Source organism: Kogia breviceps, chromosome 2 (assembly GCF_026419965.1).
Source record: "Kogia breviceps isolate mKogBre1 chromosome 2, mKogBre1 haplotype 1, whole genome shotgun sequence".
NCBI classification, from domain to species: domain Eukaryota; kingdom Metazoa; phylum Chordata; class Mammalia; order Artiodactyla; family Physeteridae; genus Kogia; species Kogia breviceps.
Genome location: NC_081311.1, coordinates 169,053,568 through 169,068,978, shown reverse-complemented (window position 1 = coordinate 169,068,978; position 15,411 = coordinate 169,053,568). Strand labels below are relative to the sequence as shown.

The 15,411-nt window shown below is 38.8% G+C and overlaps 1 protein-coding gene across 1 annotated transcript in view; it reads right to left on the bottom strand.

The window, feature by feature from the left end:
• BMPR2 (bone morphogenetic protein receptor type 2) overlaps nucleotides 1-15,411 on the bottom strand; it is a 183,066-nt gene that overhangs the window by 9,735 nt on the left and 157,920 nt on the right. Inside the window, exon 11 of the mRNA XM_059053373.2 lies at nucleotides 1,468-1,640. Within this exon, the coding sequence (XP_058909356.1) occupies nucleotides 1,468-1,640 (173 nt within the window). The remainder of the gene's footprint in view (nucleotides 1-1,467; nucleotides 1,641-15,411) is intronic.

Sequence of the window (15,411 nt, the reverse complement as noted above, 5' to 3'; positions counted from 1 at the left end):
TAACTAAAACAATCAAGTATAAACATTGGGAACATTAATAGATACAAGTGTTATAGCAGAAAAGCAGCAACTAAAGGAGAAGAAGTGCCATGAAGAAAGAGTGATGAAGTTATGAGGGGAATGACAGGAAGGGGAGGAAGAAAAATGCTTTTGTACTGCACAAGAAAAGGAAGTTAAGGAGGGATGTAGGGTAAGATTCAATACAATGAAACCTAGAGTGGAATGAGTGTGGGATGAACTATGATTTGGAGGAAACTATTTAAAAGACATGAAAAGAAGCATGTAAAGGGTAGAGCTGAATAACACAGGAGGCAAAAATGGCCAAAGAAAGGAGGAGCATCAAAGTTTCTTCTTACCAGTCAAGAAAAGTTAAAAAACAAAGTAAAAGTAGCTGACTCTTAAGAGAGATGCAAATAGCATACTAAAGCACATAGAAAATACAGAGATAAAGGGAAGATGGAAGAGGAAGACTATCTTCAGGTGTGTGTAAAATGAGAAAGTTTATATTTAGAATTGCTAGTCTCTATCTTCCTTGACTTCCTGATACAATGGGAATAAAGGTTTATATGCTGAAGGTAATTCAGTCTAAATGTAGGTAGTATAAACCCAATTTTGGGCCTATAGTTCATAACACAAATCATTCTCAGAAATTAGAACAATAGAAAATAGCAAAGAAAATGATTCAAGAATCAAGTTGTTTTTAATCTCAATTTTCTCTGGTTACTCTTTCCTGGATGGCCTTCTGAAAACTTTTAACATAACATTTTAGATAATATGACAAATTTGTGGGAAGACTTTATCCCCTAAACATGGAACAAAGAAACATAGATTACACAGTCTGAAAGTTCCAAGTTTTAGGAATTTTTAAGCCCTTTTTTAGAACCAAAAATCATAATTCTAATACAGAAATGTCTCATGAAATAATGCTCATGATGGGATGAAAAGACCTTACAAATTGCTTTCTTGTAAATGTAGTAGCATTCTATAAAGAAAGAACATTGGATAGGAAGGCTGGAAACTTTAGTTTCCAGTGAAGCAGTGGTTAGATACATAGGCAAGTTCATAGTTCTATTTCCTTTAAACAATCAAACAAACAAAATGCAGGGGAAAGAGAAATAATACCAACAAAGTATAATCAAGACAATATAGTATGTAGAAGTGTTTATACATTTTTGGAACTATGAAAATGTTTTTCCTTCATTACTGTAGGGAACTTGGAGCATTAACAGAGAAAGACTGATCTTTTACTATATCATTAGATATACAAAAACACAGATTTCATCTTGTACTTATACCAAACAAAAACTTCAGTAAAAGAACAGGAATACCAAAAGAAAAATTATGACATTAGATTATACTAGTTAATCACTGCACTTTTAGTCTGGTTTAATAGTATTTATTTCCTGTTCTCTGTTTGGTATCAGTTTTAAATACTGACAGAGGGATTCCAAACCTTCAGGGTCTTACCGTTCATTCTGCATAGCAGTAGACATTGGATTGACTGTTGGGCTTACAGATTTGTTTCTTTCCCATATCATCATAAGTTCAGCCATCCTCTCCTCAGCACACTGCGCAGTAAGCCGAGCCTCTGCATCCTGGTCCCAACAGTCTTCGATTGTCTCCTTGAGTGACCTCACTGCCTGTAATAAAGTACACAGTCAAACAGTGTACCTTATCAAAAAATACTGAGATTTTTAGCGACATGAAGTGAAAGAAAAATCAGTTTTATTTAACCAATATTTTATATAACTATAATAAAATATCTTAGACTTCAGAGATTTGTAAAGGGGCATATTTCTCAAAAGGTGAGGAGCAAGTATGTAAGCAAACTTTAACTGAACTCATTGAAGAATTATCCACAATAGTAAGCAGTTGTAGTAAGTTATATGTTTCTTCAAGGCCACACATTTACATCATTGTTGATCCTCAGCACTGTTATTTCCATCAATAGCCACTAATTCCACTTCAAAAATGAGTTCTGAGTTTTATGAAATTTTGGCACTAGTCTGTCTTCAATCTCTAGGTGAACTTTTTCTCCTTTTCTCCTAGTGAGAGTGCTTCATTCAAACAGTAAATATTAAAAGCCTGGCATTTTCTTCATATTTAAAAACTAGTTTCATTAGTAGTATCAAAAGCAGTCCCATTCTGTACCATTCATATATATAAGCAATGAACAACAGTGTTCCATTTGGGGAAAGTTGGTACAAATTCCCTTTTAAAAAACAGATTTTAGGGACTTCCCTGGTGGTCCAGTGGTAAAGAATCCACCTTCCAATGCAGGGGACTAGGGTTCGATCCCTGGTCAGGGAACTAAGATCCCATATGGTGCAGGGCAACTAAGCCCACCTGCCACAGCTACTGAGCTCGCACCCCTCAACGAGAGAGCGCAAGTGCCACGAACTACAGAACCCATGTGCCGTGGAGCCTGTGTGCCACAACTAGAGTGAGAAAACCCACACGCCACAACTAGAGAGAAGCCCGCACACCAAACTAAGACCCCGTATGCTGCAACTAAGACCCAATGCAGCCAAAAAAAACAGATTTTATGTACTTAAAGATATCTTTTAAAATATATATTATCACTTTATTAACATCGCGCTCATGGTCAACAGCACTATACCTCATGCCCTAATGAAGCTCATCTAGCCTATGTTTTTCCTTCTTCATAAGGAATATCACAGCCTTCTTATGCGTAGGAACACTAGACAGTAGTTCAGCATTACACTTAAGGGCCATTTTAAACTGTGAAATCACCAACAAAATGCACAAAAATGTGAAAAATAAGGCACTAAACACATAGCAAAAAGGACACTTGTTTACAGTACAAGAGATGAAGCAAGAAGGCCTTGTTAGACCTTCAGCTGGGAATATTACATCTGAACTCAAGTTTTTCACTGCTCTACACATATCTACAAATGACTGGGACAGTGTTCTGAGTGTTGATTTCAGGACTACAAATACACTTTAGCAAGTAGTTGAATTCCAAATATGAAATTCATGAATAATGAGGAAAGACTGTATATACTGGATTTAAAGCGGACTTGGATTTGAAGATAATAAAAGAAACTCAAGAATCAATTATAAGTAACTTTTTGTGACAAATATACCTATAAAAACTAGTTATACATTTACCTCAGCGGATTTTAATATTGGTTTGAAAAAATGAACTGGTCCCAAGTTATGAAAAGAGGAATTTTTCTTTTTATTTTGAAAGACTTTCAAACTTACTTTTCTTGTCCTTCATGATCTTGACATTTTTGAAGATTATAGGCCAGTTACTTTTTAAAATGTTCCTGAACTTATCTGATGTTTCCTCATGATCAAAGTTTGCATCTTTGGCAGAAAATCACAGAAGAGTTGCTGTGTTCTTCTCATTGAATCCTATCATGTGGTACACATTTTTGATTTGTCCCATTACTAGAGAACTTAAGCTTGATCACATGACTGAGTTGGTGTCTGCCAGGTTTCTTCACTGTAAAGTTCCATTTTCCCTTTAATAATCAATCACCCTTTGGGGGGAAGTACTCAAAGCCCTGTAAATATCCTGCTCTGCGTTCAACTTTTCACCCACTAGTTTTAGCATCTCTTGATGTTTCTTGGCTGAATCAATTATTTCTATGATGCTTGCCAGTAAGAAGACACTTTGATAGTAAATCCATAATAGGAATATAGACAAAGTGCACATAAACAAGAAATGCAAATACCTTAAAAATATGCTAGGGCTTCCCTGGTGGCGCACTGGTTGGGAGTCCGCCTGCCCATACAGGGGAAGTGGGTTTGAGCCCTGGTCCGGGAGGATCCCGTGTGCCGCGAAGCAGCTGGGCCCGTGTGCCGTAGCTACTGGGCCTGTGCTCTGGAGCCTGGGAGCCACAACTCCTGAAGCCCTCATGCCTGGAGCCTGTGCTCCGTGGCGGGAGAGGCCGCTGCGGTGGGGGGCCCACAAACCGCAACGAAAAGTGGCCCCCACTTGCCGCAACTAGAGAGGGCCCGCGTGCAGCAGCGAAGACCCAATATGGCCAAAAATAAAATTAATTAATTAATTAAAAATTATATATGCTAAAATGCTCAACCTTATTTACCATGTTGAGGTAGTACATACAATGTAGTAGTTCAGAATATTAATTCCAGCTTTGTAGTGTCAGTACCAGCTCAATTAAGATCCTGCCTTCAAATTGTGGCTCTATTATTTACTAGTTACAAATCAAAACAAGATCCATTTTTACCTACCACATTAACAACGATAAATAAAATTTTGTAACACGAAGTGTTAGTGATGGGAAAACAGGCTCCCAATAATAATATATATGATTACTGGGAGTGCCATCAGTTTGGAGGGTAATCTGGCAATAACAAACTTCAAATGTATTTACCCTTTGATCCAGCAATACTACTTTCAGGAATTTATTCCTCAACTACACTTTTACATTTGCAGAAAAATGCATGTATAAGATGTTCACTGCAGTTGTCATTTATAACTGCAAAAGCTGGAAACTACCTACATATCCTCTAACAGCAATCTGCTAAAAATTTATAGCATAATGGATACTATGCACCATTAAAAGAATTAGGAAGATGTATATGTTCCCAGTTGCTAAGTAAAATAGGTTAAGTGGGTATAGCAATTCCCACTAGTATGTTAGAAAAGGATATAAAAACATATAGTCTTGTAATATACAGACATTTCTGGAAGTCTACAGAAGGAACTTAACAGTGGTTGCTTCTCCAGAGGGGTTTTTGGATGTCTGAGGTGAGTGTAAGAGTTTTCACTGCACATGTTTTGTATTGCTAAAAATAACTTTTAAAAAAATATATATTTATTTACTTATTTGACCGCGCCTGGTCTTAGTTGCAGCACACAGGATGGGATCTTTGTTGCCTCACTTGGGATCTTCGTTGTGGCATGCGGGATCTTTAGTTGCAGTATGTGGGATCTTTTTCAGTTGTGGCATGAGGCATCTTTAGTTCTGGCATGCGGGTTCTTAGTTGCAGCATGTGGGATCTAGTTTCCTGACCAGGGACTGAACCTGGGCCCCCTACACTGGGAGCGTGGAGTCTTAACTGCTGGGCCACCAGGGAAGTCCCTAAAAATAACGCTTTATTGTTTGAACTCTTTGAATTTTTACCAGATGCATGAAAAACATTTAATTAAATGACTTTTTAAAAATAGGTAATGTATGTATCGATAATATGTCACTAAATTCAAAAGATCAAAAAGTGAATACAATCTCCCTCCCATCCCTATCCACCAACCACCCATTTTCCCTCTCTACAGGCAACAAATATCACCATTACTTGAGTATTCTTCCAGAGAAACTCATTTTTTTTCAAGCACATATACATCACATATCCCCACATACAAATTTATAGCTTCATCCATGTTCTTAATTACTAAACATAAAGTGCAACACTGAAGCATACACAATGAAATCTTTCTAAAGCAAAGATCTGGACACCTTTACACATAAAACTAAAAGTGACCCTTTCCTTTTCAAAAATAAAGCACTATCTATTTTACAGAGTCCTATCCACCAACTACTTGCTGGCCCAGAAAAGTTCAGAAACACCAATATCCAAGTAGTTAGAAATTATACACTGAGTTTTCTATACCTTGAGGAAATAGACACTGAAGATTGATAAAATTTGTTATTTTTCATTATACAGTTGGGAAATAAAATTTGATAAAATTCTTTTTTAAAAAATGAGACCAAAAAAGGACAATCAAGGCATTGTGTTGGATGATGAATAAAATCAGGTAAACAGAAGCACTGCTCCCTACCTCTAAGAAGTTTCCATTTTTAAGACAGAATCATTGTTGATGAATAATAATAGTAAATAATTGATGAGTTCTAACTTTGTACTAGATTGTTTCAACTCATTTAATTCTTATATGAAGTAAATACTATTATCACCTCCATTTTTCAGATGCAAGAAAAGAGGCCCAGAGGAGAAGTTAGGGCACATGGCAAAGTTAAGATCAAAGTCCAGGCAGCATAGCTCCACAATTTATACATTATTCTATGCTGACTGACTCTAAGCTATGCTAGTACAGGAAAGTTCCCAGTGGATAAATGGGTTCTGCTACAAAATTTGCAAGTTGATTTTTTGGAAGAAAATCTATTACAAGTTCCAAACAATGTTAAAATAATAGTTGGTAAGTCATTAACACAAGTAAAGACTAAGAAGTTACTAATAAGAAATTGGGAAAAGGAAAAATTAGAAAAATAACTGAGAATTCAAAGAGGATGACTATAAGGAGGACTTTGAGGGTCTAAAAAACAATAATTTGGTTGGAGAAAACTTCCAGAAATAGACTAAAGCAATGCTGAATACCCCAGGATAAGGGGAAAAGTCGTTAAGAGAAGATTAAAGAAATAAACAGTATTAAACAGGAGGATTAAGTCACCAATGGGAAGCTAGGTCTTCAAACAAATACTGAGAATGGACTTGACAATGTAGATGAAATTTAGATGAAATGGACAAATTCCTTCCAAGACACAAACTGTCATCAACTATACTCCAATAAAAAATTGAAAGAAAAAAAAAAAAAGACTGCCAAAGCTCACTCAAGAAGGGATAGATGACCTGAATATTTCCTACATCTATTAAGGAAGGTAAATTTGTATTTTAAAACTTTCCCACCAAGAAAACACCAGGCCTGGATGGCTTTCTGAATGAATTCTACCAAACATTTAAGAAAAAATTAATGCCAAGTCTACACAAGTCTTCCAGAAAATCAAACAGGGGAGGATATTACCTAGTTCACTCTATGAGGACCTCAGTCAAAATGGCAGAGGAAGGAACTTTGGGGGACATTCCTCCCAAGAAGCACAAATAACTTGGCAAATATTATCAAACTCAACTTTACTGAAACTCTGGAAGTTACTCAAATATTACAGCTACCAACTAAAAATATAACTGGAAAAAGACAGGCCACTGAAACAGGGTAGGAGAACTCTGTGGTGAGGAGAACTCTCTGCTGCCCTACAGTGCTGGCAGATATGAACATGGCTGCCCATGTTCCCAAGGTGGGTACCTGGTCCCAGAGAGAGAAGAGTGATCTTCTTTCAAAGGAATTATGCTGTTTTGACACGTCTGTGAGTTCCCTGAAGGACTGATTCAAGAGGTCTATCTTTGTTCTGCCTAACTCAGAACTCTCTCAGGACAGGGAAGTAGCTACGACTAAGTGGAGAACATTCCCTGAAAACACTGAAAGCCAAATGAACAAGTGCTATAGCCTGGGGCAAAATATAATAGTTGAGGCACACAACAAAAATGCTGAAAGTCAGGGAGGAAAAGCTGGGTGGAGAAACTTTGGGGAATAAGGGCATTGAAAAGCTTCCACATATACTGCGGAATCTAGAAAACCACACACAGGTCCAGGGCAGGATGCATGCTCAGAGAAGACCATAAGCTTTCATAACTGGCTGGCGCAGCCAGTAGGAAGTATTTAGGCTGAGCACTAGCAGGAAGTGAAGGCTAAGGCAGAACTGTAAAAGGCCTGGATAAGTATTAACAGAGGGCCCCAACACAAAGCCAATCTCCAAGGACCTGGAGAATATTTTTCTTTTGTTTCCTTTTTGCCCATAATGATATCCAAAACATACAATATTTTTTTTTTTTTTTTTTTTGTGGTATGCGGGCCTCTCACTGTTGTGGCCTCTCCCGTTGCGGAGCACAGGCTCCGGACGCGCAGGCCTAGCGGCCATGGATCACAGGCTTAGTTGCTCCGCGGCATGTGGGATCTTCCCGGACCAGGGCACGAACCCGTGTCTCCTGCATCGGCAGGCGGATTCTCAACCACTGCGCCACCAGGGAAGCCCCCAAAACATACAATTTTAAACAAAAAATTACAAAGCATGGGAAGAAACAAGAAAGTATGCCCCATTCACAGGAAAGAAGAAATGAACAGAAACTGTCCTCAGGAACTACAGACTTTGGAGTTACTAGCAAAGACTTTAAATATGCTCAAAGAACTAACGAAACCATGGACAAAAATTATAGGAAACCAGGAAAACAATGTCTCAACAAATGGAGAAGAGCAATAAAGAGACAAATTATAAAAAGGAATTAAAAAGACACTTGGGAGTTCAAAAGTAAAAAAACTGAAATGAAAAAATTCACCAGAGTGGTTAACAGCAGATCTGAGCAGAGAGAAAAAAGAATTACTACGCTAGAAGATAGGATATAAAAATTATCCAATCTGAGAAGCAGAAAAAGAATGAAGAAAATGAACAGAGCCTATAAAACTTGTGAGGCACCATTAATTGCACCAAAATATACATAATGAGAGCCCCAAAAGAAGAGAAAATGGAGAAAGAATATTTGCAGAAATAATCATCAACAACTTCCCAAATTTAATAAAAGAAATGAGTCTACACATTCAACAAACTCAAGGAACTCAAAGCGGAGTTCCATACTAAGACACATTAAAATCAAATTATAAAAAGCCAACGATAAAAAGACAATCATGAAGCAGCAACTTGAAATGTATAAGGGATCCTCAGTAAAGGTAACAGTTAATCTCTCATCAGAAACCATGGAAGTCAGAAGGCAATGGTATGATATTGTTTAAAGTGTTGAAAGAAAACAAGTGTTTTCTGTAGAATTCCTAAGAATTCTATATCAGGGAAAACTATCCTTCAATAGTGAAAGAGAAATTAGAATCCACCTGCCAATGCAGGGGACAAGAGTTTGAGCCTTGGTCCGGGAAGATCCCACATGCCATGGAACAACTAACCCCGAGTGCCACATCTACTGAGCCTGCATGCTACAACTACTGAAGCCCACTCACCTAGAGCCCGTGCTCCACAACAAGAGAAGCCACCGTGATGAGAAGCCTGGGCACCGCAACAAAGAGTAGCCCCTGCTCGCTGCAACTAGAGAAAGCCTGCATGCAGCAATGAACACCCAATGCAGCCAAAAATAAATAAATTTTTTAAAAAAGAAAGAAAGAAATGCTAAAGGGAATCATTCAGGCTCAAGTGAAAGGACACTAGACAATAACTTGAAGCCATATAAAGAACTAAAGAACACTGGTAAAGTAACTATATAGGGGACTTCCCTGGTGGCACAGTGGTTAAGAATCAACCTACCAATGGAGCGGACACAGGCTCCATCCCTGGTCAGGGAAGATCCCACATGTCACGGAGCAATGAAGCCCATGCATCACAATTACTGAGCCTGTGCTCTAGAGCCCGTGAGCCACAACTACTTAAGCCCATGTGCCAAAACTACTGAAGCCCGTGCATCTAGAGCCCACACTCCACAACAAGAGAAGTCACCACAATGAGAAGCATGCGCAACACAACAAAGAGTAGCCCCGCTCACCACAACTAGAGAAAAGCCCATGCGCAGCAATGAAGACACAGCGTAGCCAAAAATAAATAAATAAATAAAACAAATCGATCAATCAATAAAAAAAATTTTTTAAAAAGTAACTACATAGGTAAACATAAAAGCCAGTATCATTGTGTTTTTAGGATGTGACTCCTATTTTTTCTATACAATTTCAGACAAATGCATAAAACGATAATTATAAATCTATGTTAATATGACTTGGTACTTTCAAAATGTCAATATAGGTAACTGAAGACCTATGTATGCATTTTCAGGTATTTCCCTCAAACTATTTTCCATACTTCCATTTTATCAGGAAACTATTTTTCCCACTTTATTAACTAATCTATGTTTGGTTCCCTGGCAGTTCTTAAAATGAGTTTTTACATTCATTAATGTTTAGAATATTTTGAGTTTTGTTACTATAAAAATGTTTTTTAATTTCAATGCAACTATGAAGCAAAATGCCTTCATAAAAAAAGGGATCTTTCTCCTTTTATAAAACTATATATTTGCTATCTAACTTTAGTACTGGATTCTCACTGCATAGAAGCAGCAGTTCTATTGACTGTAGCACATTAGATTTTAAATGGCTTAATCGGAAGACAACCAAATACTACTTATTTCTTACTCAGCAACCTCATCTAAATTGAAAGTAAAAAGTTTTCAGAACAATATGCATATCCCGTAATGGTAGGGTTGCTAAGAGATACTTTAGAACGAGGAGTCCAATTTCTCTGATGAAATAAAACGATTTAAAGAAGAGGAAATTGTATTTTACTAGATAAAATTTCACAAAGAGACTTTTCTTTGAAGTGTACTCTATTATGAGGCTGGCACACCTAATGAATCCTGATAAAGGATTCAGCCTCTCACCTGATGTCAGGGACCTCTTAAAAATCTGTCCCAGTTCCCACAGCAGGGACTAGAGTTTGGTGGCAATCTTGGGCATATGAGCTTGGGAATAGGTCTTCAACTGTCTCATACCTGAAGATTTCAATCTCATTGGAAGCAGAAGCTTTCCTTGAAGGTAATCTACTAACAAAGATGACCACTGGAAAAAATACTCAATCTAAATCTATCTGGAAACATATAAAATCTCTCTAGCTTTTCTCCAAAATGCCACGACTCCTGGATCCAGAATGAAAATATGCTAATCCTATCAAGACAACCTACAATTAAAATGTGAAAACTTGTAGTAAAATGATGTATATTGCTTAATGAAAACTTTCTCATTTTTGTTCTTTAACTATAATCATTACGTGTAGAGATTGGAACGAAGATGGCGGAGTAGAAGGACGTGCTCTCACTCCCTCTTGCGAGAACACCAGAATCACAACTACCTGCTGGACAATCATCGACAGGAAGACACTGGAACTCACCAAAAAAGATACCCAACATCTGAAGACAAAGGAGAAGCCACAATGAGATGGTACAAGGGATGCAATCACAGTAAAATCAAATCCCATAACTGATGGGTGGCTGATTCACAGACTGCAGAACACTTATACCAGAGAAGTCCACCCACGGGAGTGAAGGTCCTGAGCCCCCTGTCTGGCTTTCCAACCAGGGGTTCTGGCAACAGGAGGACGAATTCCTAGAGAATCAGACTTTGAAGGCTACAGGGATTTGATTGCAGGACTTGGACAGAACTGCGGGAAATGGAGACTCCACTCTTGGGGGTCAGACACAAATTAGTGTGCACCTTCCCAGGGGAAGGTGCAGTGACCCCAGGGGACACTGAACCACACTTACCTGCTAGTGTTGGAGGGTCTCCTGAAGAGGTGGGGGGTGGCTGTAGTTCACCGTGGGGACAAGGAACCTGGCAGCAGAAGTAGTGGGAAGTACTGCTTGGCGTAAGCCCTCCTAGAGTCCGCCATTAGCCCCACCAAAGAGCAGGTGAAGGCTCCAGTGTTGGGTTGCCTCAGGCCAAACAAGCAACAGGGAGGGAACCCAGCCCCACCTATCAGCAGTCAAGCAGATTAAAGTTATACTGAACTCTGCCCACCAAAGCAACACCCAGCTCTACTCACCACCAGTCCCTCCTATAAGGAAACTTACATAAGCCTCTTAAATAGCCTCATCCACCAGCAGGCAGACAGCAGAAGCAAGAAGAACTACAATCCTGCAGCCTGTGGAACACAAACCACATTCACAGAAAAATAGACAAGATGAAAAGGCAGAGGGCTATGTGCCAGATGAAGGAACAAGATAAAACCCCAGAAAAACAACTAAATGAAGTGGAGATAGGCAACCTTCCAGAAAAAGAATTCAGGATAAATAGTAAAGATGATCCAGGACCTCGGAAAAACAATGGAGGCAAAGATGGAGAAGATGCAAGAAATGTTTAACAAAGCCATAGACGAATTAAACAAACAGCGATGAACAATACAATAACTGAAAAGAAATATACACTAGAAGGAATCAAGAGCAGAATAACTGAGGCAGAAGAACGGATAAGTGACCTGAAAGACAGAATGGTGGAATAAACTGCTGCAGAACAGAATAAAGAAAAAAGAAGGAAAAGAAATGAAGACAGCCTAAGAGACCTGTGGGACAACGTTAAGCTCAACAACATTCGCATTATCGGGGTCCCAGAAGAAGAAGAGAAAGAGAAAGGACAAGAGAAAATGTTTGAAGAGATTTTGGTTGAAAACTTCCCTAACATGGGAAAGGAAATAGCCACACAAGTCGAGGAAGTGCACAGAGTCCCATACAGGATAAACCCAAGGAGAAACACGCCGAGACACACAGTAATCAAATTGGCAAAAATTAAAGACAAAGAAAAATTATTGAAAGCAGCAAGGGAAAAATGACAAATAACATACAAGGGAGCTCCCATAAGGTTAAGAGCTGACTTCTCAGCAGAAACTCTACAAGCCAGAAGGGAGTGTCATGATATACTTAAAGTGATGAAAGGGAAGACCCTACAACCAAGATTACCTGGAAAGGATCTCATTCGGATACGATGGAGAAATCGAAAGCTTTACAGACAAGCAAAAGCTAAGAGAATTCAGCACCACCAAACTAGCTCTAGGACAAATGCTAAAGGAACTTCTCTAAGTGGGAAACACAAGAGAAGAAAAGGACCTACAAAAACAAACCCAAAACAATTAAGAAAATGGTAATAGGAACATACATATCGACAATTACCTTAAACATGAATGGATTAAAAGATCCAACCAAAAGACACAGGCTTGCTGAATGGACACAAAAACAATACCCATATATATGCGGTCTACAAGAGACCCACTTCAGAATTAGGGGCACATTCAGATTGAAAGTGAGGGGAAGAAAAGAGATATTCCATGCAAATGGAAATCAAAAGAAAGCTGGAGTAGCAATACTCATATCAGATAAAACAGACTTTAAAATAAAGAATGTAACAAGAGACAAGGAAGGACACTACATAATGATCAAGGGATCAATCCAAGAAGAAGATATAACAATTATAAATATATTTGCACCCAACATACGAGCACCACAATACATAAGGCAAATGCCAACAGGTATAAAAGAGGAAATCGGCAGTAACACAATAGTGGGGGACTTTAATACCTCACTTACATCAATGGACAGATCATCCAAAATGAAAATAAATAAGGGAACAGAAGCTATAAATGACACAATAGATCAGAGAGATTTAATTGATATTTATAGGACATTCCATCCAAAAACAATACATTACACTCTCTTCTCAAGTGTGCATGGAACACTTTCCAGGATGGATTGCATCTTGGGTAACAAATCAAGCCTCAGTAAATTTAAGAATATTGAAATCATATCAAGCATCTTTTCTAACCACAATGCTATGAGATTAGAAATGAATTGCACAGAAAAAGAAAGGAAAAACACAAACACATGGAGGCTAGACAATACGTTACTAAATAAACAAGATATCATTGAAGAAATCAAAGAGGAATTAAAAACTACCTGGAGACAAATTACAACACAAACACGATGATCCAAAACCTATGCGATGAAGCAAAAGCAGTTATAAGGGGTAAGTTTATAGCTTTACAAGCCTACCTCAAGAAACACGAAAAATCACAAATAAACAATCTAATCTTACACCTAAAGGAACTAGAGAAAGAACAAAACCCGAAGTTAGCAGAAGAAAGAAATTATAACGATCAGAGCAGAAATAAATGAAATAAAAACAGGGCTTCCCTGGTGGCGCAGTGGTTGAGAATCCGCCTGCCGATGAAGGGGACGCGGGTTTGTGCCCTGGTCCGGGAAGAACCCACGTGCCGCAGAGCGGCTGGGCCTGTGAGCCATGGCCGCTGAGCCTGCGCGTCCGGAGCCTGTGCTCCACAAAGGGAGGGGCCACAACAGTGAGAGGCCCGCGAACCGCAAAAAAAAAAAAAGAAATAAAAACAAAGAAAACAATACCAAATATCAATAAAGCTAAAGGCTAGTTCTTTTTTTCTTTTTTTTTGGCAGTACACGGGCCTCCCACTGTTGTGGCTTCTCCCGTTGCAGAGCACAGGTTCCAGACGTGCAGGCTCAGCAGCCATGGCTCAGGGGCCCAGCTGCTCTGTGGCATGTGGGATCTTCCCGGAGTGGGGCATGAACCCGTGTACCATACATTGGCAGGCAGACTCTCAACCACTGCACCACCAGGGAAGCCCAAGGCTAGTTCTTTGAGAAGATAAACAAAATTGATGAACCATTAGCCAGACTCATCAAGAAAAAGGAGAGGACTCAAATCAATAAAAACAGAAATGAAAAAGGAGAAGTTACAACAGACACTGCAGAAATACAAAGCATCCTAAGATATTACTACAAGCAACTCTATGCCAATAAAATGGACAACCTGGAAGAAATGAATAAATTCTTAGAAAGGTATAACCTTCCAACATTGAACGAGGAAGAAATAGAAAATATGAACAGACCAATCACAAGTAATGAAACTGAAACTGATTCAAAATCTTCCAACAAACAAAAGCCCAGGACCAGATGGCTTCACAGGTGAATTCTATCAAACGTTTAGTGACAAGTTAACACCCATCCTTCTCAAACTCTTCCAAAAAATTGCAGGGGAAGGAACACTCCGAAACTCAATCTATGAGGCAACCATCACCCTGATACCAAAACCAGACAAAGATACTACAAGAAAGAAAATTATAGACCAATATCACTGATGAATATAGATGTAAAAATCCTCACCAAAATACTAGCAAACAGAATCCAACAACACATTAAAAGGATCATACACCATGATCAAGTGGGATTTATCCCAGGGATGCAAGGATGCTTCAATATATGCAAATCAGTCAGTGTGATACACCATATTAACAAATTGAAGAATAAAAACCATATGATCATCTCAAGAGATGCAGAAAAAGCTTTTGACAGGGCTTCCCTGGTGGTGCAGTGGTTGAGAGTCTGCCTGCTGATAAGCGGACATAGGTTTGTGCCCCGGTCCGGGGGGCGCCCACATGCCGTGGAGCGGCTAGACCACTGAGCCTGCACGTCCGGAGCCTGTGCTCCGTAACGGGAGAGGCCACAACAGTGAGAGGCACCTGTACTGCAATAACAAACAAACAAACAAAAAAGCTTTTGACAAAATTCAACACCCATTTATGATAAAAACTCTACAGGAAATGGGCATAGAGGGAACCCACCTCAACGTAATAAAGGCCACATATGACAAACCCAGAGAAAACATCATTCTCAATGGTGAAAAACTGAAAGCAATTCCTCTAACATCAGCAACAAGACAAGGATGTCCCCTCTCACCACTATTATTCAACATAGTTTTGGAAGTCCTACCTGCAGCAATCAGAGAAGAAAAAGAAATGGAAGGAATACAAATTGGAAAAGAAGAAGTAAAACTGTCACTGTTTGCAGAGGACATGATACTATACATAGAGAATCGTAAAGATGCCACCAGAAAACTACTAGAGCTAATCAATGAATTTGGTAAAGTTGCAAGATACAAAATTAATGCACAGATATCTCTTGCATTCCTATACACTAATGATGAGAAATTAAGGAAACACTCCCATTTACCAATGCAACAAAAAGAATAAAATACCTGGGAATAAACCTACCTAGGGAGACAAAAGATCT